This window comes from Lethenteron reissneri, chromosome 13 (genome assembly GCF_015708825.2).
Source record: "Lethenteron reissneri isolate LAM-NWPU_2019-01 chromosome 13, ASM1570882v1, whole genome shotgun sequence".
NCBI classification, from domain to species: domain Eukaryota; kingdom Metazoa; phylum Chordata; class Hyperoartia; order Petromyzontiformes; family Petromyzontidae; genus Lethenteron; species Lethenteron reissneri.
The window spans coordinates 6816043-6843790 of NC_083791.1; the positions used below are offsets into that span (position 1 = coordinate 6816043).

General features: G+C 45.3%; 1 protein-coding gene across 2 annotated transcripts in view; it reads left to right on the plus strand.

Moving 5' to 3' along the window:
- Positions 1-27748, plus strand: part of LOC133342054 (cell adhesion molecule DSCAML1-like) — a 181868-nt gene that overhangs the window by 86378 nt on the left and 67742 nt on the right. For both annotated transcript variants that reach the window (XM_061550959.1, XM_061550960.1), the window contains exons 5-11: positions 6732-7013; positions 8434-8709; positions 10732-11121; positions 13576-13848; positions 14872-15150; positions 18884-19003; positions 20915-21091. In XM_061550959.1, coding sequence (XP_061406943.1) covers positions 6732-7013; positions 8434-8709; positions 10732-11121; positions 13576-13848; positions 14872-15150; positions 18884-19003; positions 20915-21091 — 1797 coding nt within the window. The remainder of the gene's footprint in view (positions 1-6731; positions 7014-8433; positions 8710-10731; positions 11122-13575; positions 13849-14871; positions 15151-18883; positions 19004-20914; positions 21092-27748) is intronic.

Genomic DNA, 27748 nt, shown 5'->3' on the forward strand with positions numbered 1-27748 from the left:
TTCAATGTGGTGGCGTAGCAGGTCCGTGCATCCGATATCATACTTATGTTTACTGAAGACATCCGAAAATTCAATCAGCAACCCGCGCAACGCACCCAACTGTAGCGCTGACAAATCGTCAGAGTCCGCGCACAGCATATCAATCCAATCTAGGTCCTCCTTTGATGGTACGCTATTCGTGGGGCTCGGATCAGCCTGCGCAACCAGCCTCTCCTCCGCAGGGACCCGTGCCGCGTGAGCCAGCACGGTGCCCTGCTGAATGACGGCCGGCCGCGCCCCAGCGTTTAAAACCATGACAAACGGATCCCTGTCTGCCCCAACCAAAGTGTGAGCCACCGATAAATCGAGACCTCCAACAGCCCTATTAGAAGGACCCAAAAGCATGGCCTGTTCCGAGGCCTCCTTCCCCCATGGCTTCCGTAACCGGAGGGGAATCAACATTTGTGAACCCGGGGGCACGTGCACGGTCTGTGTTGCTAACGCCTGAATGGTAGCGCACGCCGTCCGAATTACATTAGGGCTCGTCAAAAATGAAATACGGCGACCCGATGGTAGTTCAATGCAACGCTGATCAATGAGAATTTTGATGGGCATTTTCGCCAAAAAATCAGTGCCCAATAGGCAAGGAACCGCCAGGGAAGATGAAACGAAAACGGGTCCCGACAATTTGATATCACCAATGCAAATGGACGCCCTAATCTGACCGATAATGCCCAACGATCCCCCGTTAGCGGCGTAAAATGGCACATCCACCGGAAGAAGCGGACGACATTGTACCGGGAGAATATTATAAATGAGATCCGAAATAATAGTCGCCGATGCCCCCGTGTCCACTAACACCCTGACCTCGACCCCATCAATCGATCCGGTAACGACGGATGAACCCGCTGAGGCAGCCACTATTCTGTGCCCCAATTCCGACCATTTAATGTCTCCCCGGTCCCGGCCGAACCCCCCTCTCCGAACCGAATCCCCGAACTCTACTCGGCTCTCCCTCGTCGCAACGCGACGACCCATACGTGTCGAGTATGCGGGCCAAGCATGTGAGGTGCCGCGACTTGCCGGGGTTTGCAGTGATGACTTGGGGCCTTGGTCGTCGTCCAGCCGAGGTCCCCTGGCGCGCTGACGTGGGGCGCGGCAACCGGAGGCCACGTGGCCACGAAGGCCGCAGTTATAGCAGGTGATGACAGTAGTCGGAGATCTCGGTTGCTCCAGCTTGCGGGCCGCTCGCAGAGGCGAACGACCCCCCGACCTCCAGTCCCCCGCTCGTCCCGCGATGAACGCGTCCTCTCGTGGGCTGACGACTTGGGGCACGGTGTCAACCGGACCCGGAGTTGAGGGCACGGCAGCGTTGCAGACGACCCCCTGCTTCCGTTGAAGGACCTCGTGCGCTTGCATGCTCGTGGCGACCCGTAATGAAGAAATATCGGTGTCGTCGGCCGTGTTGATGGGGACCCCCAGGTCCTGCGCCAACTTGAGCAGCTGCTCCAAAACCATCGCATCTTGGCCCTCCTCGTCCATACGAGGGAACGCGGCGTCAGCGAGAGCGAGCAACGCCGTGCGGTAGGCGAGCACGGTCTCCGTGTCCGCCTTCCGTCTTGCGTAGAAATGATGGCGGCACGCCGAGGGAGGACCGTAGACTTTGGCCATGAGAGCCAGCGCATCCTTGAGCGTGGAGCGGTCCGACCTGCGTGCGGACGTGAAGGCCGCGAGCGCGTTGTCGTCCAGCATGGCAGGCAGTGCCCGCAGTGCCGTAGCGTCGGACCAGGCGGACATCTCTTGATGCGCCAAAAATCTGCGCTGAAATTGGCTCCAATCCCCGCCTTCCGCCTTGAATGCTGACAACGTGGGAAGGCGCTGCTGAAAGATAAAGTCGTCCTCCTCCTCGTGCTTCCTCTCTGCCCCCCCGTCGGTGTGTAAGATGGCGGCCCCAGTGGCGGGTGTGTGATGGCGGTCCGCCGCGCGCGTTGGTGACGTCAGCGGCCGCGCATGGAGAACCGCTGTCACGTGGTGATGGCCGTTCCCGCCAAAAGTTGGAGCGGATGAAATGGCGGGAATCGCCAAATCGTTTTGGCGGGAATCTGCAGGGCGACCCTGTAGCACGTCGGCCGCCGTCCCCGCTCCTCCCGACGAGCTGATCTCCGCCAAGATGGACGCGGCGGCGAGCAGCAGCTCCGCCAGACGGGAGTGTGCCTCGTGAAGCACGGTGTCAGTCCCCCGTCGCTCGACCGGCGCCGTCGGTGGATCCTGCCCCGTGGGCAGCTCCTCTTCCTCACCCCCTGATGCCCGCTGGCCCGCGTCGTCGAGGTTGTCCTCGTGGTCAATCCCGTGGGTCCGACGGTTCCTCCTTGTATCCATGCTTGGAGGACCGTTTCACTTCTGACGCCAGTTGAAGTATGGGAATTGACGGCAGGAACTTCTTGACGGGTAACACACTTTTATTAAATCCTTTAGGTATCACAATACAACGTGTGGTCTCTCTTCTTCCTCCGACACACTCCACTAATCTCGTGTAAGCTCTAGGCCTCTGGCTACACCCGATACACTTGACTCGTGTAGACCCTATGCCTCTGGCTACACACAATATACTCGACTCGTGTAAGCCCTATGCCTCTGGCTACACAATACACTCGACTCGTGTAAGCCCTATGCCCTGGCTACACATAGTACATTCGGCTCGTGTAGACCTATGGCTACACCCACTACACTCGCCTCTGGGTTACACAGAGTCCCGGTCCCCTTAGGACAGCGGGGCTAGGTACCGCAGGGCTCTAGGTCTTCATCCCCGTCTTCCTTCTTCGCTGGTTACACACTGCCCTTACGCCTGTGTGCATCCCCTTTTATAGCCCCTGCTCACGAGGGACGGAGCTGATGCGGCGTCGACGTGAGCGTCGTTCCTTAATGACCCAATCACGACGCACTCTCTCTACGATCCGCTTTCCCCAGCGCGTGTTAACATTACTCCACCAATCACACTGCGCTGCCACCTGATCACTCCCTCTCAGCGCGTCACCGCCCACAGCCAATCGGTACCCCGTAACCCACGACCCCGCGCTGACCCCTGATCCTCCACCGTCAGCGCGCGTCACCACCTACACAGCCAATCATCACGCACTGTGCCTACGATCCTTAATCCCAGCGCGTATCACCTCTACATATATACAAGGACTGTTTTCTTGGAATTTCTCTTACTTGATACAGCTATCTTGCTGTGACGGTTCCACCTGAAGACGGATGCTTGTGTTGCCTCCGAAACGTCGTGATTTTTATTTTATTTTAATTTTACTTTTATTAATTTTTATTTAAATTTTTTACCTACGTGACTTTACCGAAAAAACCTAAGAATATGAATCCTTGCAGTCACGAAAGCTTCAAATATAGAATCATCTGTTTAATCTCTCCGTTCCCGTCCATCCCATCCGCAGGCATTCTCTCTGTTTTGTCCGTTCAGCTAAGGCAGCTAATGACGCACCCATTCATCTGTCTGTGAAGTTAACCAGATTTCAGATATGTTGTGGTTTGCGTTGCTCATTGCTCCCTCCATTAATCCATCCACACGTTCGCATCATATTTTGAATCTCTCCATTCTCGTCCATTCCATCCGCAGGCATTCTCTCTGTTTTGTCCATTCAGCTAAAAGAGCTAATGACCCACCCATTCATCTGGCTGTGTAAAGTTAACCAGATATGTCGTGGTTTGCGTTGCTCATTGCTCCGGTTATGATATAAATAATACTCTCTAATGTCCACTACAAAAAAAAAGACCTTTCACGTTGATTGTGTATTCGTGCTGCTGGGTAAATCTCAAACTCCTTTGCACGTATGAATGCGTGCTGTTATAAAAGTGTTATCACATGTCTGAAAGTGAATCTGAGGTGGAACAGCTGGATAATTATCTCGGTTGAAACACTAATTTAACACATTCCTGCGGAGGGAGCTGGTAGGAACGTTGGGTTGCTCGGTCAATGGCCAGGGTCAATGGCGGCGTGGTGTATTCCGCAAATATGGCCGACTATGAGGGCGGGCACAAGCCGGCGTGAGTAGGTTAAACGTTGAGTTTTATAAGGGCACCACGGGGTGACCAGCCCCTCCCCACCCAGCCCCACTCCTCCCACCCCCCACGCTCTCCACCCAGCCCCTCCCCACCGCCCACCCGCCCCACCCTCCCCACCCAGCCCCTCCCCACCCAGCCCCACTCCTCCCACCCCCCACGCTCTCCACCCAGCCCCTCCCCACCGCCCACCCAGCCCCACCCTCCCCACCCAGCCCCTCCCCACCCTCCCCTCCCTCCCCACCCAGCCCCTCCCCACCCTCCCCTCCCTCCCCACCCAGCCCCTCCCTGCACGACGGACACAATCATTTCCTGTGGGCTGGTGTAACCAGGAGGTTCCTACCAGTATGAAATACTGTGTAGTCCCAGAATGACTAAATATGAATATGTGCATTTCTCACAGTGTACGCACTTTAATTATCCTCGCGTTCAATTACTGAGATGTAAGATTAATATTTTTTAAATTAAAATACACTTCTAATTATGGAGTAATTATGATTTACTAGGTAATAATTGGAACATTTGATCATGTATTTCTATATTCTTAGGTTAAAATTATGATGTTATTACATCCCACAGTACGTTTTTTTAATTCACTAGAAACAAACAAGATTCAAATGAAAAAACCAAACGGGCAACTGAGAATTCAAACGTTCAAGGCAAAAAAACACCACCACACCATTATATGTTGGTGGAGTAATTTTAGTCGTTAGAATTATGCATTTGTAATACATGTGTAAACGTGTACCCCCTATTTATCCTGCGTTGAAGGTCATTTTGTCAGTATTTTATTGGCCTGTTACGGCACCGTTCTTACTAATTACCTCGAGGCAACACGAAAAAAACCGCATGCATGTGGATATTACATTATCCCTCGCGAGTGAGGATGTACTCCTCAGGTGAATCTCAGTTTACCAACATTCATATTTGAACATTTCCCTATTTATAACTGTGATTAGCCGTTCATGGTGGGGGTCACGGACGTGCGGGGGATACACGCTGACATCGTGGAGAATTGCATGGCCTGGGAAGGCTTGATTAACGTGAACTCTTCATCAGCACTTCCTTGAACGATCGTGTAGAGGTGGTGGGGGGGGGGGGGTGATGTGAAAGGTGATAGATTAAATGAGGCTATCCAAGAGAGTGTAGATGAATGAAAATTGACAAAACTTGAGAAGTTGCGAGCGTTTAGAATGAGAGGGCAGACGGTGAATAAGATGGGTCGTGGAGATCGTCTACAGAGACGTTATGTCTAAAGAAAAAGTGACATCACATTTATCCCTCGATTTAAGACCGAAACAGGAGGATTTATCCGCAACACCGGCTGTCGCCTGATGATACTGGTTGTAATTAACGGCGGAACGTCTTACACGAATTCGAAATGTTGTGATTTTACTCAACACACCGGTGTGCTGAACTAGTAACGAATTGGCAGATTTTGTTTACGTGACAAACCTGAATAATTGGCTGTGTCGGATGGTAGCGGTTTAACGACATACTTGTATTTACGTGATCTAACCCAAAAACTATTATGGATAATATTGGTCGCGAAAGCTTACATGTTAAACATGCATGGATGTGGCGAAGGGCAAATAAGATGGTGAACGGCTAACTACATTTAAAATAAGTTCATAAATAAATGCAAAAATGTGGTGAATTATACTGCAGAGTGATCTGAGGGGCCCACGGTTTTTAGTGTGACCCCCCCCCCCCCTAATTATAAAGTGAGTCAACCTGTTTACGTGACAATCCTTACTAGTTGGCTGTGTCGGGTGGTGGTGGGTTTTAATGACACATTTATCTATTTACGCGATCTAACCCAAAAACCTCTATTATGTATGATATTGGTCATGAAAGCCTACGTGTTAAACTGTCTGCCTTGTCTCTGAAGAAAGGACATTTTAATCAACATCATCATATACTTATTCTGTTATAAGGCGGTGTTATTATTCATGCATTTTTTTAAATTAAATTTTGTACACATTTTTACTTAACTGTACATCCACAATCTCACCTACACGTGCAAAAAATTTTCAACAAATGGAGGTATCTAATTGTTCACTGTGGGCCTACGACGTCAGCAGAGGGCAGTGGAGCAACATTCATTGTTGGACTATACTGTGCTCCATTGTCTATGCTCCCTACCTTCAACCAACCAACACTGACCACTTTGAAAAAGTATGGTCAAATAACCCCCATAATGAGGATATCCATAGAGACGTACGCCCTCATCCAGCAGTGCATTGACAACAGTGACTGGGCACCACGGTGGTGAGATGTTAACTACCTCACCTGATATACAGGAGGTCGTGAGTTCGATCCCGACCCTGGCGGCTGTATATGTGGAAGTTTATATGTTCTCCCCGTGGTCGCATGGATGTTTCTCTGGGTCCTCTGGTTTTCCCCTCCATGATTAGAATCAACGTGCGTTTAGATTATTTGGCTGCTATAAATTTGCCCATGATAAACCATTTCGTTGACCTATCATTTGTGTGGCCAGGTTGCTTCTGAAAAAGAGCTATATAGCTCAGTGGACCTTACCTATTAAAATAAAAAATAGTTTAGTTTTAGTTTATAGTTTGTCCAAAAGGACAGCCCAACATTGCCGCGGCCGGCTTCGTTTACCGGCAACGCGACACCGTGCCAAAACCCGCCCGTTCCCGTCCCCTCTTCGCCGCCAGAGTTGGTGAACTCTGCGCCGTCGATTCTGGACGGCTTCTCGTCGCACGTGGTGGCGGCGTCGGGTTCGCGCTCCGAGCTGGCGTGCACGGCCGCGGGACACCCGGCGCCGCGTTCCCGCTGGCTCCGCGACGGCGTGCCGCTGCCTCCCGACCGGCGGCGGGGCGCGGGCGGCTCGGGCCTCGTCATCACCGACACGACGGTGGAGGACTCGGGGGCCTACGTCTGCGAGGTGTGGAACAGCTTCGGGGTGGCGGCCGTCAGCGGGAGGCTCACCATCAAAGGTGAAGGGTTCCCCCCCACACCACCATCCCACCCACTCGCCGGATTAAGTGCGGATGAGTGAGATCGTTGTCGTGTAGCACTGTCGGCGTCATCAGCAGAATCGTTATCAGCGGCAGCAGCGTCATCATAATCATCAGCATCGGCAGCAGCATTAGCAGAATCGTAATCAGCGGCAACATCGTCATCATCAGCGGTAGCATCGTCAGCATCATTAGCAGAATTATTAACAGCAGGATCTTTATCATCAGTGGCAGCATGATCATCGTCCTTAGCAGCATCGTTATCAGCATCTTCATCCTCAGTGGCAGTAGCATCACCATCATTAGCAGCATCGTTATCAGCAGCAGCATCATCATCAGCAGGATCATCAGCAGCAGTAACATTATCTCCAGCATTGCCATTATCTCCAGCATTGGCATCATCATCATTATAAACCATCATGGATGGACACGATATGCATGCCCATGCCAAAACCCACCCTCAGTTGCATTATTTTGACATGTGGTCGCAAATCCAAATTGTGTTATATTGTATTGTATCATCAATCATCACAATTATTGTGAATTATTAATCAAACAATATAAAACCATCATGCTATTTATTGTCCGTATCATTGCCAACATAAACCATTCCTATGGTGAGCGATCTAATGACATACCGATTGTATTATGAACCACTTTTGAGTGAAGATACTGGCTCATAATTGCCTCCTGTTGGAATTGCTGTTGCAATTATTCATTATTTCATTATTTTGATGGTATCTCATGAGATTCAGAGATTAGGGTTTGAGTCACATCACTGCTAAACCACAGGGCACCACGGTGGTGGGATGTTAACTACCTCGCCTGGTATACAGGAGTGCAATGGTTCGATCCCGATCCTCATGCCTGTATATTTGTTTTTTTCTCCAGGCCCTCCAGTTTTGTTCCTCCACGTTCATAAACACGCGTTTAAGAGTATTTGGCTGCTATAAATGTCCACATGATAAGCCACTTCATTCAAATATCATTTGTGGCCAGGTCGCTTTTGAAAAATAACTATATAGTTCAGTGGGCCTTATCTGCTAAAATACAAATAATTAAATAACAAATATTACAACGTTAAATGATTAGTTAATACCACTCGGATATCTAAGTGATAACAGTATTTTTTATTTACCCCAGAATTTGACCATCACAGAGCTCCCTCCATAACAATATAACAGCAAATATAGTAAATAAAAAAAGCAATTTGTTGTTGTCGTTTAGGCTCATGGGACTTCATCAACATGAGTTTAAGGCTTTTCGTAAACTACGCGCGAATTTATCATTCGTCACACTTTGCTTTTGGATGATATTCAAAGACTTTTTTTTTAACGTTCACGTTACGGGCCACCGCCCTCGGCACCTCCCCGGTTGTTTTGCACGCTCACCGCTTTAGCCCCCGTGGTGGTGAGGGTGGATCCACACCGTCTCAAGACCACGCTGAGCGGCACGGCGGAGTTCTCCTGCGAGGTGTCGGGAGCGGCGGGCGACGGCATGGTCACGTGGTTCCACAACGGCGACCCGCCGACCCCTACGGCCAGCGTATCGGGGGCCCAGGGCGAACGGCTGTCGGTGCACGCGGCTGGCAGGAGTGACGGCGGGACGTACCAGTGCGTGGCGCGGGGCGAGGGGGGAGACACCGCCCAGGACTTCTCCATCCTCATGCTAGAGGGTGCGTTGCCCCACGCAGCCGATTTGCTTCATCGATACTAGGTGCATTTATGATTTGAATGTTAAGTCACAGGTAATCAATTGAGCCCCCCCCCCCCACCACCCCTTCCTCGCCTTAAAGGAGAAGGGGTGGTGGAGTGTGGGGGGGGGGGACTTTTACAGCAGTGTGTCTTCTTCAATGGTTCTGGTAAACACTTGAGCAGATAAAAGGAATAATTCAAATTTGCCATTTAAGAAACTGGTCAAACATCCAATTATGCAGGAACATCCTTGAAAGGAAAGAGTACAACAATTACCAAAGTGGTTTCTTTCTCAAATGAATATTGAGATGGAGCTTGTATCTTGCTCTTGGCCCCAAAGTGGTTGCTTATTATAATTGTTTTTTTACCCTTTTATCTGGCAACAAAACTGACACCTTTTTTACAAGGAGTCATGTTTACATTGACCACAATACCTTCTGTCCGAATGCAAACACAAAAGACAACTCTGATAATGTATGCACCGTCCTTGAAATGTATTGGTCCACACCCGAGACAGCTTTTCTTAGAGCCTAGTCTCACATGGTGTTTCACCACATGACGCCAAAAAAAAGGTGTCAGTTTTCTTGCCAGATAAAAGGGTAAAAAGACAATTATATTTTGCTACTGGCAAAGGAGGTTCCAATGGTGGTTGCTTATTTTAACGACCCCGCAGGGATGATGGGCTGAGTCAACACCCATACCAAGAAGTAGTTGTTTGAGCTTGCATCCTTCCGATTGTGAGGCACTCTCTTTGCCACCTCGATGGTTTAGGAGAGGACTGACCCTGGTTGAGGCTTTTCTCGACAAGTAAAGAATATTGCTGTCTCGTTTCATCTCTCACGGTTATTTCCAACGGTTCAAATTAAATGTCCGATGAAAGTTTCCCCGCCAAAAAAATTCCACACGCACTCTGTGACCCCTTGAGAATCAAGCGACTATGCCTAATGGTTTTAATTTTTAAAAAATGTTACGTTACCAGAGGGGTAGACACTGCAAGATGAAGTCAGTTCTTATTAGTGGGTGGTGCGTACGGCGTCGCGATCTGCTTTAGGCGATGAAAATGCCTCCTGACAGATGCTGATTTGCATACAATGGGCAGCCACGCATTTCCAGTCGCCGTCCTATTTGCTCACTTAGCAAGGGGATATAAAAAAACAACCCCTGTGCCATCACAGCAGGTCACCACGGCTTGCTGATGATGCCGGGTCAGTGCTGATGCAGAGCACTGAAAATTGTTCGTGGTATATTTAGTCACCGAGTGAAGAAATTAATTACTCGAGTAAAAAAAATGTCATGTTGTTTATTTATTTATATAATTACTTTCATTACAATTTACATTAATGTGACGCGCGGAGTTGTAGTCGCACACAAATGTGACACTTGCTGCTTTGTTAAGGTAAATTAGTTTTTAACTTCATGACAAGTTTGTATTTTACTCCAGGTCCATTTAGAAACAGTTTAGAGTATTTGTCTGCTGTCAATTTCTACACGATAAGCCACTTCGTTGGGTGATCACTTGTGGCCAGGTCGCCTCTAACAAAGAGCTATACAGCTCAGTGGGCCCTCCCTGGTAAAAATAAAAAATAAAGATTTAGTTTAGCACGGTTGTCTACGTACGGTGCGCAATAAGTCCAAGACACGCAAATGAACAAATCGATATTCACAATGCACGGGATTCATCTTCTTGGTTCTTTCGGTAAAGTCACGTAGAAGGGAAGTAATACAATAATAAAACATAATAAAATAATTCTCACGACGTTTCGACGCTGTCTCCCCGACAGACCTGGTCTTCACCTGAAGACGGCTGCTTGCGTTGTGGCCGAAACGTCGTGAGAATTATTTTATTATGTTTTTATTTTTATTATTTTATTGCTTCCCTTCTACGTGACTTTACCGAAAGAACCAAGAAGATGAATCCCTGCAGTCACGAAAGCTTTAAATCGAAATTTCATGCATGGGATGTACGTTCACAATCGCCGTTGTGTTTTCCCCCCACGCCGCAGACGGTAGCCCGAAGATCGCCTCGTCGTTCAGCGAGCGCGTCGTGAGCCCCGGGGAGCCCTTCTCGCTGCAGTGCGTCGTGCGCGGCTCTCCGCCCCCCACCATCGCCTGGACCCTCGACGGCGAGCCGGCCCTCTCGCGCGACGCTCCCCATCGCCGCGGAAACCACATCGTCACCCACGGTGACAGCGCAGGGCCTGCGGCGGCGGCAGGGTCAGGGTCAGAAGCGAGAGTGGCAGAAGCGGGAGAAGGTGGAGGAGAAGTTGGAGGTGCCGTGGTGACCGGCTATCTGAACGTGACGGGCGCGCGCGTGACGGACGGCGGGGTGTACCGCTGCCAGGCCGGCAACACCGCGGGCCAGGCCGAGTACCAGGCACGCATAAACGTAAGAGGTGCTTAACGGCTATTTCTGTTCTCACACACGCACACGGGGGTGCGTGCACGCTCGCTGCAGTGAAACGTGTGCCCGGTGTGACCAGTGGCGATTGTGCCCCTTGCACCTCCCCCTCCAGCCGCCGACGACTTACCAATTGGTGGAGGCGCTTAGGAGATTGAGAGAGAGAGAGGAGGGGGGGTCAAATCTGGCATTTGTTTAAGCGTTAGAAAAATTGACGGGAGCTGATTTAAACGAGGGCACTGAGAAACTGAATTGAGATATGAGCCCACGCATTTTTTTGTGCGGGGAACTTTTAAGATCGTGTGCTGACCTCAGTGTCATGTATGTTTTTTATTTCTCAGTGCCTTTGCAGTTTCCCCTGTATAGATTTTAAAAAAATGTATAGACATTTACCATCCATTTTCCAGGGGTTAACTTAAATTCCGAAAACAATGTGCCTCACTTTTAGTAATCGGTGATTAGTAGTGCAGCTAGTCACTATGCAATGTCGGGCCTTAACTCTGGTTTCACTGTACGCTTGGACGCACCCCAACCAGTCAAAAATCTGTGGTCATATGTGGACACAACTTTACCTATTGCTGCATGTAGCGGTCACGAACCTCAGAGTTATGCATCAGTCTCACACATGTACATCAATAACACCAAGACGTACCGTAAAGCCATCAAGATTGTTGGACAAAGTGTTTTGGTTGGCAACCCAATTAAAGCCGGCACGTGCACGAGTGGGGTGGTGTGGCTGACACAATGCTACACCGCCTCTTTCTCTCCAGTGCTAAAATATGCATATTGCACCAGATGCTGATTTTAATGCTGAGTTTATCTATATGAGGCCCAATCCAGTTTCGGCTATCACTTGTCACGCATATTAGCTGCTGTCCGGAATCAAACTCGGTTTTGCCAGCTTTATAACAAACTATATATCAGCCGCTGTGTCTTAATTTCCTCCATATAAATGACAAAGATTCCCCATGCAGCCTGTGTGAACTGTTGGGCAAGCTTTGTTAACGGGCCTTCATAAATCCTGCATAGGGGCGGTGTGGCCAGAACCTTGGCCAGCCGCCTTTGTCGCCGCAGTGCTGATGTGCACACAACCACAATAGGTACTCATTTCAGGATGAGTCAATCTAGGGGAGACCCAGGACCACTTCATAAATCACTTACTTGCCAATGATGTTTACCATGGCCAGGAACAAAATACAGGTCACCAAGGATGCTGACCACTGCGCCATCACTCCCTATATCAATAGCACCTACAAATCAGACATTAGAATCCTATGCATTTTTTCGAAATTATTTGTCGAAAATAATTAAGATTCCAATGCGAATTTGGCTCACTGTTATGAAACACTTAATACACAGTGTAAAAAGATGCTATATGCAGCATAGTTAAGCTTGTCGCCTGTTGCTGTGAGATGTTTAAAGTTGTATGCAAACAAATGTTAAGCCACAGATAATGAATCAATACTCATTGATAATGATTTCCAAAAACAAGGCCACGTTTTCTTTATTGAGAAATGCCATTGCCCTTGTAAGATATTTGATGGCAGTGGCTTGGAGAGCCTGATTTGAGATTGTTTTTTAGGCAGCATTTGATCAACTTGTAGACGAGCTAAAACTGCTTCCTTCGTGCTGCATTCTGAGCAGTTTAGAACAGAGAAGACACTAAACCAGAGGCCTCCGTGTGGGCCGTTATACATCCCTGTTATCGCCAAGTTAAGCACCAGCAATAAACAAGTAATATTACCCCAGTTGTAAACACGCTTTGTACGGTTTAATGGACCTGCACCGTATAAAGGTTTTTTTTTTCCTGTAAAATAAACCAAACGCGAGCCAAGTGTCCGTAAAGAGATTTTGCAATTAGAGGTGCTTTTCTTTCAGGTCAAGGTAAATAAGGTTATAACCCATCGGCTAGCATTACAATTGTGTAGTTCACATTTGTTTGTGGACAGCGCACATCTGCATTTTATTTCGATTGATAATTATGCATTTGTAATTACCTACCATGGAATGGGCCACTACATAACCTTGTAGTCAGCACAATGACGACTGGGCCTCTTTGCAGAGAGTCTATGATTTGTCTCCTGCCACTGCCTTGAAAATTACATCGGGAATTCCCATAGTTCACTGTCTGCTCTAAGGCAGATGTTAAATGCGCTGCAGCTTTTTCATTCCCACAAATAGCCCACCCTGCATCATCATCACAGATAAAGTTCCCAATTAAAATAAAATTACCTTCAACTAAATTGGGCCCAACAAAATAATGGCTCAGATGCAAAATATGTCACCTCGGTCATTAATGGTGGCACGACAAAGATAATTAATTTCACTTGGTAAAAAAAAAAAAATTGCAGCCATTCAATTGAACGTTTCATTAAGATGCGTCGCATTGATTGCTTGATTAACCACGGCACAAATTCCTGAGCGCTCGTGCAATTCTACCCCGCTGTAGGATCTCCAAGCATCCGTCCGATGCGCAACGTGACGGCTATTGCCGGCAGAGAAGCCTACCTCCACTGCCGCGTCATCGGCTACCCCTACTATTCCATCCGTTGGTTGCGAGAGGGCACTCCGCTACCCTATAACCACAGGCAAACGGTGTTCGCCAATGGAACATTACGCCTGGCAGACGTGCAGAAGGGCATGGATGAGGGGGCATACATCTGCAGCGTGCTGGTGCAGCCCGGAGCCAGCCCAAGCCGGAGTCTTATTGTCACTGTGAAAGGTACGAACTTTTTGGCCATATTGTACAGTTGGTAATTGGATTTCACACTTGGGTAGGCGATGCGGTGTCTCTGTGTCTCTGCCATTGCCTGGTTATTACACACACGCTGTAACGTGGCACACAACTGATGGTTTGTGGTGCTGGGGACTTTTGACTCTTAATTTGGATCTCAGAAATTGGCAGAACGATGAGTGTCAAAAAGATTTACCATCCCTGAGAAATTGGTAATTCTTAGTTTATGGGGACCAGCAAAAAGGTTACGGCACAGTTATTAAGCCCATCTTAGCAGGAATAATGTGTTTTATTTCCACAGAAGAATATCATGTATATTTTGACATTTCCATGTACTCATGGACATTTAAACATAAGGCATTTTAAATGCATACTTAATAACATAATAGGATTCAAATAAAATGAAACATAATAATAATAAACATAATCAATACAAATATTTCTACCATAACAGTATCTATATTCCACCATTGGAACCTCCTTTGCCAGTAGCAAAATATGATAATTGGTTTTTTACCCTTTTATCTGGCAACAAAACTGACACCTTTTTTTTACAAGGAGTCATGTTTGCATTGACCACAATACCTGCGGTCGGAATGCAAACAAAAAACACAACTCTGATAATGTATGCACTGTCCTTGAAATTAATTGGTCCACACCCGAGACAGCTTTCCTTAGAGCCTAGTCTCACATGGTGTTGGACGTCATGTGGTCAATGCAAAAAGGTGTCAGTTTTGTTGTCAGATCAAAGGGTAAAAAAAAACTATCAGTATCTATATTATAGTGAGTTACAGCCTCTCGGGGTGGCCAATGTGAGCTTTAGTCAATACACCTAAACATTAAATACGAATCATTCCATTCTTTTCAAAGATGCCTGGCTAACAATGAGGTTGGTCACGTGACACAAATGCCTCCTATCTGCACCGCTTTATCCGTGGCCGCACAACGAGGGCTAAAATTGACTCGGGGGGGGGGGGCCCATTCCTACGTCCGTCCGTTCGAATGCGGCAGAGCCGCCGCTCATCCAGCCATTCGAGATGCCGGCGGTAACGCAGGGCCAGCGCGTCTACGTGCCCTGCGTGATCGTGTCCGGCGACTCGCCCATCCGCATCACGTGGCACAAAGACGGGCAGCCGCTGCCGCCTCGCCTGGGCGCCCAGGTGGAGACAACGGAATTCATCAGCTCGCTGCTCATCCCAAACGTCACGCAGCTCCACAACGGCAACTACACGTGCCTGGCGAGGAACGAGGCCGCCACCGTCAGCCACGGGAGTCAGCTGATCGTCAGAGGTAGCTCCCGCGTTGTCCTCCCGCCTTGTCGGCCGGTGACAGTTACGAGATGCGTGGCAGATTCGCCCACCGCGACTTGTTGGTGCAAGATCGTCGCAAATTCTTTTCAGGAGTCTGATTTTTGTTGTTGTTGCTGTCTTGTTTTTGTAGAGAATGTAGCGGCCCGCAAGTGATGGCACGGGTTACGTGTTTTTGTATTGTTTGTTGTTGTAACTTTATGACCCGCCCCGACTGGATATCTGTGAAAAAAGCTTTATAACTCATTGGATTACTACCGGTAGGAATGAAGATTCTGATTTTAATCAGATTCTGAACTCATTACATGCAAAGTATATGAATTGGGGGGGGGGATCAGTTCTTACATACATGATTTCATGCACGCACCGTGAACCGATGTTCATATCAATAAATTAATTGATGTATCTTGATACCTCTAATAGTAACTGTCTTCATAAAACTGATGGTGCTTTGTTTCATTATGCATGCATCATACCCCTGTCTGTGCAGGATGATCTCCTGTGTAGCAATAAACATTTCTCTCGAACCGTTAAAAGTACAACTCGTTTCAGGATATAATGAGCGTTGGGCAGGGGTGATCTCCATTTGCAGTCCAAAGCCAGTGGTGCGAATATAAATTCAGCATGATGATTGTGCCTCCTGTTCCCACATAGGACAAACGTTTAGAAAGTGTCGATGGGCAGATTTGGCATATTTTACAACCCTGGAGGCAGGAGAATAATTATGATGATGAGCCAAATTGTTCTAATATTTGAAAACCACCACCTTACAAGGTTGAGTTATCCCCATCCGTTGCATACGCACACCGTGAACTCTTCCGGTTTTATTTGCATTTGTTTTGTTGCAGGCTTACGAAGATACATTCTAATTACCCCTGTGCACCCAGAGCTAATTATGATGATATGGATAGGAAATTCTCATTTTGTGCTTCTGTTATTTATTTATTGTAGCACATATCAGTTCAGTGGGGACCCCATGTGCGCAACCCGCACTCAAGATTCCTTGTCAGACAGTGTTCGATTTTCACTTCTCTGCCCAAAGGCTTGAACCCGCGATCACAGAGGCGCTCACGCAGTATTCTCACGTAGACGGGGGCCTCAGGAGGTGTCCAGCCCCAGGGCTTTAACTCGATGTATCAGAGGTACTGACTCGGTTGCCCCTGACATGGATAGAAGACCCTTGCGTGACACAGCCTGAGGGCTTCAACTTGATGTCTCAGCAGTGCAAGCCGGTTTTTCTGACCCCCAGTGTAAATGAGTACCCTTCCTATTAATAAGATCAAAGGATTTGTCGTGAATATTGAATACATTGTAATATGGATCGTGAGGATATCCTCTGTATGTGTAACCATGTGAGAACCCATTGAGATTAAGCGCTTCTTTTTCAATGGGAGACAAAGTAAAAAAGAAACAAGTAAAAGCACATATATATCATCTAGCATTGTTAAAACGCTACAAAATAAACACGTGATTAAAAGCCTAGTGCACAAAATAGAAAGGGACGATGGCAAACATAATACAACCATCTTTTCGATTTAAAGCTTTCGTGACTGCAAGGAGTCATCTTCTTGGTTCTTTCGGTAAAGTCACGTAGAATGGAAATAATAATAAAATAATAAAAATAAAACATAATAAAATAATTTTCACGACGTTTCGGCCACGGCTGCTTGTGTTGTGGCCGAAACGTCGTGAGAATTATTTTATTATGTTTTATTTTTATTATTTTATTATTTCCATTCTACGTGACTTTACCGAAAGAACCAAGAAGATGAATACAACCAACATCATCAATAATGATCTCTACACTGCTGGTTGAAGGCCTCTCTTTAAGCTGTATGTATGTTGAATTTCTTTTGCACTGTATGTAGCCAAACATACTAATCGGAGGTGCGACGTCATGAAGCTGTTCATGATCTTCTTTCACAATCTCGCAATGCAACAATTCCCTTGGCTCCTGGACACGAGCTCCAAAGCAATCACAATCGCAACATCATATTTATTCTGGAGGAATCCGGTGAGCTATAAAGCTCTTTTCGCCGATGTCCAGTCGGGGCGGGTTAGAACGTATAGGAAAGGTAAACAATTTACTTGACAAAAACATATCCCAAACAGAGGTCGCAACCGGATACCCGATACCCGTACCCTACCCGATACCCGGCTACCCGTACCCGGCCGGGTACGGGTACGGGTAGCCGTTTGCGACCCTGGTGCAGCCGGGTACGGGTAGACCGTGAGTCACTGGTGAGTAACTGTTTGTCACTCATTTCCCAACATCTTGTCTCTTCTCACAATTCAAGTTCCTAGAATCAACCCACCCGCGCCTGCAACATGGCTTCATCCCAGAGGTCGCAATCAGGTACCCGATACACTACCCGTACCCGGCCGGGTACGGGTAGGGTACGGGTACGGCCAGGTACGTTTGCGACCCTGGTGCGGCCGGGTACGGGTAAGAAATCAAAACCCGTTTGCGACCTCTGATCCCAAATAAGACTGAAAAAACATTTCTAGACAGTAAATTGCGTCCCTTCCATTGGCTGCCACTCCATCATCAGCCTCGACCACAGGCCACCGTCATTCCTCCTAGCGACACGTCCCGGCCCAATCCCACTTGCCATTCCTGAAAGTCACTATGTGATATCTTTAACTTGCACATGCCCTGTAATCAATGTGTTCCTCTTTCTCTCAGTGTAATTCAGAATCTTTATTTGTACTGAAGGAATCCGATGAGCTATTAATCTCTTCTTCACAGATGTCAAGTAAATTACAGGCGTTAACCCCCTCCACGTTGCTTTGCACACCTTTTAGCTTAAGTTACTTTTACCATGTCAATATCCACGTGTCATATAAATATACTAACAAGTATTAATTTGCAATTAAGCAAAGAATGTAATTAAAACATGTATGCGGTATATGTTTTGTAATTGGGATAAATACATTATTTACACATTACGTGCCATGCGGCATGGAGGACAAAACGCCGAAGATCATGTATTGGTTTGGACATTGCAGCAACTTCCGCATCATGCCATCAATATACGATGATTGTCTTGATATAATTAACGATGGATGAGAAATGAAAGAAACGTGATCAATTGGATGACCATTGGGGCATGATGAAATGAAGGTGTGTGCAGCAGCGAGATGGATTACACCTACACAGGATGAGATGCGGTCTTAACGTTTGATCTACCAGTATATAGAGAATGGCAGATGAAACGAGTCCGCAGTACAAATGAGCACACCCAATGTAACAAATCGTGTCGAAACAATCTGAAAGATGGAATTTTTTACTCGCCTTTTGCACACTTTTCTATTTGTGGCGTGAAATTGGGGTGGGTGGTGGGGGCGAACGTTTTACTTTTCTAATAATTTCATAAATATCGATGTACAGTGTCAGTGGTTTCAGTTGTGCCTTCAACCCTCACTGGCAAGAATAAACCCCCCTCTAAATATCGCAAGCCTGTTATTTAGTTGACGCTGCTCCTTACGAAGAGCCATTATGGGAATCTTTCATCACCGTCGGGGGTGCGAAAGGTTTTTACCCTTTCGATGCATCTCGCTCCATTTGCCAAGAATAACCCGCACATAATAGCTGATATTTTCACCCGCGGGGGCTAAAGCGCAGCGCAAAGTGAAATCGCGGTGCTGGGGCGGTGCATGGGCGTCTCGCTCCGCGGTCTGAATTTCATTGCCGCGCGTGTGACTTCTCCTAACAGTGCCACCACGTTTTGTGGTTCAACCCAAGGACCAAGATGGGATTTTCGGGAAGCCTGTGGTTTTGAACTGCTCAGCCGATGGCTACCCAATACCCAAGATTATCTGGAAGTACTCAAAAGGTACACGGTTATGGTTGCAAACGACTGCAGTGAAATGCGCCAGAGGATGGGGGGGCGGGAGTTGTTACAACTTGTTTATTCTAAATTGCACATTTACACTAATAGCACAAAACCCTAAAGTGCATTTTTTTTCTATCAACATCGCCAGCAACCATTATGAGGATATTGCAATATCGTTTTATTTTATTTTTGTTGCAAACGACTTTAATGCTCACATATTCTCCTGTGTTTCTCCGTGTGAAAATGTTGTCTCTTCTTTTTTTTTTGCGGAAACAATTATGAGACTGGAGCTAAAATTGCATTACCGTAAAATATGTACTTGGCGGGGGTGGGAACATATTTATAGTTCAATTCATTTTGAGCTTCCATAGTTTGTATTACACTTGAAGAGTGCCATTCCCACCGACACCATTACTCGTGAGCAGTGCGAAAGTATGCATAGACTGACAGCTCATTTTTCTTCTAGCAGCAGGTAATGGAACCCCCCACTTCTCAATCCATGCTGGGGTGAAAAAGAGTTTGAGTCCAGCTGCGCAGTAATGCCCAGGAGAATGCGTGATATGATGGTTTATGAGCCTTGTCTCCATAGGAAGCCGGGTGCCCCAAATTACGTATGAAATGAGGGTGGTTCCAGTAGTTATCTCACACCCAAGGATGGCTTGCGATATCCCGGAGTGTCAGACTTTAATTTGCAGGATGGGAGAATATTTCTCGCGTCACCAAAATATCCTCCGAGGGCCTGCGATTTAGTGGCTCATATGTTTTCCTTTAATATGTGATAACATTTCTACACTGGGTTTTAATATTTCAAAATGACACGGAGGACAATTCAAGAGACTGGCCAACCCCCATGAGGATGTGTTATTGTACCGATATTTTTTTCTTTGTTTCTGCTGACTAAAAAAATCCCTATTCCGTGAACAAAACTCGTTCACGATTGGTGTAATGTTGGTAAAACTTTTGTTTATTATTCATCGGTGGGTGGACATTCAGGTGTCCGAGTGTATTCCACGCGCCCTACATGTCGTCACTACATGTACCGTATTGAGAGAAAATAATCGTTACTCACCATTAAGAGAGGTTTCTGTATCAATATTTACGAAACACAATGCACCAAAAAAATCAATGTGTTGACGCAAAAAGCCTGATGTAGCGCCTCAAATTATAGCGAGAAAGAAATAGTGAATTGTAACGGAATTGAAAAAGTATAAGTCTCAAGCCATGCGAATGAAAAATAGGGCATGTGATATTAAAAATAAGAGGTATTATTATCGCTTTCAATTTGCAAACAGATAGAATTTCACTGTTTGGCCACTATTTAGCATAATAAGAAATGAAAGTCGGTTATAGAGTCCTTATTATCCAAAGCCCTCCGGTCTTTGGAGTGAGTGAGTGAGAGAAGCCAGCTGCATTGTCACCAATTGGGGTTTCCACTCGGGACTTTTGTGCTTCAATTTTTTTGCTGCTGTGCTCCCTAGGTTACAAGTATTACTTTGTTAGACAGTACACCAGGGGTTGTCTCATGGATTCCTGCCACCATGTGCCCATGTTGTGTGGAATGACAACGTAGTGGTTCATGCACTCCGCTAAGTTCTCAACGACTCCTGGCCTCGCTCAGCAATGGCAGTTGATATCTGAAAATAGTGGGCCCAGGCCTCTCCTAGGTAAACTCAGTCTAAAATGTGTTGCAACGTCAACATGGGCAAAACCGCTATCTTGTGTACCGTGCAATTTTTTATGGATGCTAGTTCCCTACAGATGCCTAAACAGAACACATGGCCAAAGAGGTTCTTTGTATTTAGTATTGTGTTTTTTTTTTCAGCATGTCAATGCATTGCCCTGGTTGTGTATGCCACTGACAGACTGCTCAATTGTATCCACCAACCCCATCCATGCACGTGTCATTGACAGGCAACGGGAACCCACAGTTCCAGCCAGTGCTGAGTGGCGGTGGCCGCTTCCAGCCGCTCGGGAACGGATCCCTGCTCCTCCGTCAGGTGCAGGAGGAGGACGGAGGCTTCTATCTGTGCCAAGTCAGCAATGGAGTGGGCACCGACATCAGCAAGTCGATGCTGCTCCACGTGAAGAGTACGATGCTCACATACACTTATTCTTAGGTTTTTTCGGTAAAGTCACGTAGGTAAAAAATTTAAAATTAATAAAAAAAAATTTTTTACCTACGTGACTTTACCGAAAAAACTTAAGAATATGAATCCTTGCAGTCACGAAAGCTTCAAATCTAGAACTCACATACACTGTTGCGCCGGTCCCGTTCACGCTCACAGATTTTGACTGTGCAATGAATGGCACGGTGCCATGGGCTGAGACACAGGGTCACTTTACCGACACTCTTGAATGAGCCAATGGAGTCTTTTTTTTTGTTAAGCCGAAGTGGGTTTGTGCATTCTCCTGTTGTTGTGCTTTTAACCGCTCAGATATCAGGACCGTGGATCTTCAAGGATAGTGATAACTAACCCAAGAAGAAAACAAGGTTTTTACTCACTCAGCCTTTAGTGTGATTAGTCCTTATCTGGTTGAACCGCAAATGCAGAACATGCCCCCCCCTGTAGATGCACAGCACATGCGGCGTACCTTAAGGCCTGTGGCAAACACCACGTAATGAGTTTACCTTTGTGTGCCTAATTGGTTCCTTTCTGCACGAGAAGCTTGATCAGAAAAACAACGGATGTGGCGGTAAAAAAATTGTTTACAAACTTGCTTCGACGTTAAGTTTGAAAGTACGTTTATCTAGAATTGAGTTGGTTTCTTGCTAGATAGGGTTTGTGGTCAAACAAAACGATCTAAATTGCATTGAATTAAGTTTGATCTGTGATGGAATTCCCACCGGGGGGAACGCGTTTGAGCTTGCGCCATGATTTGCAACTTGAAGAAATACTCGTCGTGTTACGGTGGTAAGCCGTTGTTGTTGGACTTTTACTTTGCGAGCAAAGCATTGTTGTGCAAAAGAGTTAATGTTGGGAGCCTCGTTGGTACTGTGGGCTCAACGATGACGATCTTTCACACGGGGTTTTAGAGACATTATTGATTTGTTGCATAAATAATGTGTTGCCCAAGGGAATGTATTCACCATTGGTGCAATCAATCTGGGTTTATGATTTATAATGTGTGATTTGTATAATATTTTATTTTCAATTTAAAGCAAAGGTAATAATATTTGTACATCATTAATGCTGGTTTGAGCATATTTTGCGGTGACGCAAGTTAAAATATGTGCATATATTTGGCGTTGCACAACATTCCGTATACACTTTCTATTTTAATTACAACTACTAATACATGCTAAATATTCAATTGCCGCTGCACCAAGAAAATACTATTGAAAATTCAGAATACATTTAAATGTATAATTATTGCACACTTATATTATTTACTTGCCCTTTCAAAACATTCTTATTTACAGCGGTGTATCGTGATCAAAGTGGTTATGGTTCAAGTAATTAATCAGCCTTTGATCTTTAAAAAAAACTTTCAGCATGTGCCTGTAATTAAGGTTTTGGGCAGTGTTGCTACACTTATCCTGCTATTTCAATACTGAAAAAAAAATCTAAATTAGGTAAAGGACATGGTACATTTGTAAAAAAAATGACACACAAAACACCTAATGACTGCAAACCGGACTGGTCATATTAATCCAGCCTAATAGCTCATTACAGCCATCCACTTGATTTGGAGGGTAAACCTGGGGCTTGTTCCAGTCCCAGACAAAACATGGGTCATTTATCGCCAGAGGAGAGAGACTACCAAAGCCCCAAGCTCAATCTACTTACTCATGACTTAGCATTCAGGACAACTCATTAAAAGGATTGCATTATTTTTATCACTACGCGGGATTTGACCTTTTGCACGCGGCAAGCAGAATTCAGTGGAACATTTGCGCCTCGCCGCCCGAAAGTTGTTTGGGAAAAGGAAAAAAGCACAGTTTGTATTTAGCAATACATTAAAATGCCAAATGGTCATGTCTGTTTTCACGTATTGTAATTAAATAACGCTCTGGCATTTTCCTATCGATTTATGATAACATTTGTCACTGCTTTGTGGGGGGAGTGATTCATAAAATTTATATTTGGCGAGCCAACCATCTGTTCAACAGGCACCATGGATATATTCAAATGGAATACAAAAATTGTTTATGTCAACATAATAAAAAAAACACACTTGGCCCAACTGTTGGACCTAAGCTAATAGAATAATTTTTCACGTGTATGCAGACATCCAGTTTATAAATATATATTATGTGGGACATTAATGGTAATTGTCACTACTAATGATAATAAAACAAAGATGTACCACCGTGCTTATACAGTAAAAAAATTATAAAAACATTTATGGGAAACTATGAACCTGCCAATACTTTAACCAGTGTTTCATCAGCAATTGCAGCAGCAACTGCAGCAGCAGCAACTGCAGCAGCAGCAACTGCAGCAGCAGCAACTGCAGCAGCAGCAACTGCAGCAGCAGCAACTGCAGCAGCAGCAACTGCAGCTCCCTTTGATGCTGTTAATCCTGCATAATGCACATGCATATGTAGTACTAATCACATTCCTGCATTTCCCATAAATATGCTAAATTCCTCTTGATATGCAAATTCCTTTGTCAAGGCGCCCAGCTTATATATATGCTCCAAGCTCGTGTGCTGTTTCATTCAGACTCTGTTGCCTTGACGGACCTGGTTTTCACCTGAGGACGGCTGCTTTGCGTTGTGGCCGAAACGTCGTGAGAATAATTTTATTGTTTTATTTTTATTTTATTACTTCCCTTCTACGTGACTTTACCGAAAGAACCAAGAAGATCAATTGCACCTGATTGAAGACGTTTACTAGAATCTTAAAACTGAAACGTATACTTTTTTTTACTTGAGAACATTTAAATGTTCTTTTTACAAAAAGTGTTACACTGCACATTGCATATAACATTACATACGTGCCAATAGTATAGTCGTTTTCTTTCGTGACAGGGATGGTGTTGTGGTAGTTGTCATGATAGTAGTGTTGGCAAAGAAGCCTTTAACACGCTACCAATTGTATCCGTAATCGAAGTTTTTGGGTTTGATCGGGTGGTGGCGGGTTTAACGACACATTTAACGACACATCAATCCCACCAGCCCTTGTCCACCCCACAGTATGAGTGAATACACAACACTTAGTCGGTCACGTGTGACACCCAGGCTTTCGCGACCGATGATATCCAGAATAGATGTTTTTGGGTTAGATCATGCAAATATTTACATGAATATTTACGCAATCTAACCCAAAAACTTCGATATATTTCCGTAAATATTTACGCAAATATTGACACGATCTAACCAAAAACCTCTATTATGAATATCCCGTGTGATTGGGTAAAGTATGGGGTACTCTAACCTTTACCAAGATGTCTTACCAGTGTGGAAAAGTGGAACAACCTTTAGAGGGTGCCGGCTGGAGTTTCCTGTGCTGGAGAACATTAAAGCAATGGCATGAGCAAGTAATTATAGGACTGCACCTTTAAACACCCTTTTTCTCTACTGTACTGGTACACATTAGGACCAAAGGGCAGAGTTCAATCGAGCGAATGGAGTTTATTTTATTTTTTAGTTATTCGTTTACTTGGTTGTTCTTGTTGCAGGGCCATACATTCGCTCTGTATCGTTTGGCGCCGAATGAAATGGCCATGGCGCATTCTATTTAATATAATTGCGTGCTTGTCTCTGTAACATGTATGGACAGGGGTGGTGGTAGTGGATAATGTGGTAGTAGTGCTGAGAGTACTTTTGGTACTCAAGTCTTAATTTCATGCCTTAGGTAGCAATGTGAATGCCCGTGGCAGTGTTAACCATCCGCTATTAATTTGTACGTAGAGTACGCCAATGAAATGCATGGAAAAACGAAAGTATAACATTTGCACTGGGAATTGTCTACACACATCCACCTATAAATAGACATAATTTTGCCGTGGGCCTCTCTCTCAATGCCCTCTTTACCATGCTAAGACTCTTTCTAAGTAGATTTCTCTGTAATCCTTGGCTGGATCACACGTGTGAGGAGCACAAGTAGAGCCTTTGTAAACTAGGACAGCTGTTAACAATTAGCTGTAGGATATTTAGTCTCCATAGGAATTCACAACATTGGGCCTCGCCTCCAATGAAGGCACTAATAGGAGCCTTAGGCCCTGATATCCAATTTGACTTTTAACTCCTTAATGTCAGAAATATAGACTGTTATCTTCAATTAATTGGTTTGGTTCGCGATGTGCGCGGTTAATAACGTTTAAATTTCATCACAAACATTATACCACTGCTGTAAAAGCTTAAGGATATATTGCTGCAAAAGCCCATATGGGAGAAAGAGTTCAGGAAAATATTAAATAAAAGTTGTGCATCCGCTAAGTTTAGAAATGTAATTTGCATTGTGCCATTTATTCCTTCACGGAAGGCTGACCATGGAGGTTGCTTGCTAACCTTCTGTGTTGTTTTTGGCATGCAGTACATTTGTACCATAGCCAGTTTCATGAGCATTAGCTGTGAGGGCTCTGTTTTATATCACTTGTCCAAAAATGTTATATATCACTTGCTCATCCAAATCAGTTGGTTGGGGCGAATCATGGTTGCATCGTCAGCCGCTATTGTCTATCCACTGCTGGCTTAAGGCCTTATGCCATCACCATTTAATCTTGGGCCGTCATAATCATCATCGTCAATCATCCCAATAGGGAGACCACAGAGCTGAGCACTTGTTGGCAGCAGTAGCTCTGGCAACCTTTCCAACTTGCCCGAGGTTCCCCCGTGCCTCTGTGTGCCAAATCTATGCGCGCTACAAATTCTGCAGCATTTTGAGATAGCATTTTGCGTGAAAGATGGACGCGAAAAAAAATATATATTTATTATCTCATTCATATATTTACACAAAGATGGGGACTGCATCGCACACTTTTAGATGCGCTTCTGCGGCCATCTGGAACACTCTTCCTTCCGATAACACTGGTCAACAAAAAAAAACATGTTTTTATGGCCTGGACTTTTGCAGCTGTTTTAGACTAATTTCAGGGTGCTGATTCCAAAACTGATCTCAGATTTGCTCTATCACATCTCATTTTATGCTATCGGCATACCCCATTTTCATTGATTTTACCCGAAATTAACTCTGTCACTTATGATTACAAGTTGTTGCGAGTCAGTGACTGCTTTAGTGTTAAAATATGGTGCTGTATTTTTAGGATAGTGTGTTTATAATATAATTTTATGTAGATATCTACATTTATTTAATATTTTTCTTCTGCAGTTTTTATTTGAAAATGCAATATTTGATATCTCAAAAACCTGATGTGATAGTCAAAAACTGATGCCAGATTTGGAATCAGCACCCCAAAATTACCTTAAAGCCGTTGGAATACCTTATGCCAGAAAAAGTGTGTTGACCAGTGTAATAGGAAGCCACTGGAGCTATGCACTTTTAAATCTAGTTTGTTGTCCTTCCCCTGCGCACCTCCGATTAGCACGGTTGGCTACGTACGGTGCAAAAGAAGTTTAACATACATACTTACATGCATACAAGGAGCGTGAGGGTAGCCAGTGAATGGTGTCAGTTTCAGTGGAAACGTCATGAAGCTGGCGTGGAGGCAGCTGGTAGAGGAATTGAGTGGAGATGAAGAGGCATGGTGACAGCGTGATAGGACACATGCAACGTGCGGAAATCGGCAGAGCCTCCGCGAGAGTGTGAAACGTTACTCTCAAAGCACAGATTGATATTCAATTTACAAACGTATAACTTGCATGAAAGCATCAGCGATGTAATGAGACGCATATATCTATGGAAATGTGAGCTAAAGATGCATGTGAACAAAAGAAAATGATTGTTGGAGGGACACCTGGAAAACACAACACGGTATTCATCTTCTTGGTTCTTTCGGGTAAAGTCACGTAGAAGGGAAATAATAAAATAATAAAAATAAAACATAATAAAATACAATTCTCACGACGTTTCGGCCACAACACAAGCAGCCGTCCTCAGGTGAAGAACAGACAGCTCTGTTCTTCACCTGACGATGGTTGCTTGTGTTGTCGCCGAAACGTCGTGAGAATTTTATTTTATTATGTTTTACTTTTATTATTTCCCTTCTACGTGACTTTACCGAAAGAACCAAGAAGATGAATCCTTGCAGTCACGAAAACTTTGCATCGAAACACAACACGGTATATATATCACTATTATTGGAAAACTAGTGTCAAAAAACTAAATAGATTTTGCGAGTGGAAGCAGTTTGGCATGTTTGTTGGCACACTAATAGTGCCGGTTAATAACAAAATGTAAATGTTTTAAAAGGTAATTTTTGATAGTGTATTATCAACTCGTCTTAAACAATACTGGGCTGAATCTAGATTTTGTGACTGCAGGAATGCATACTCTTTGGTTCTTTCGGTAAGTCACCTACGTGACTTTACCGAACGAATCGAAGAGTAATACTGGGCTGGACATTGGTAAGCTCCGTGTTCAGGTTCAAAGTGATTGGTTTTATACTTTGGGAAGTTTTCCTACAATAACTTTAAGCGTACTCAGATACATGGAGGCACACAATCTATCCCAGTCATAGCAGTAAAAAGCTTATCTGGCTGCTTATACATAAAAAAAGAAAATCCCCTTAAAAATTGCCACCACAGTTTGATGGCCGAGAAACAATTTGTATTTTGGGTAAGCAAATCCAATCGCACGTAACTAATTTTCCCTTGTTGAACCCCACGAACTTTCCAAA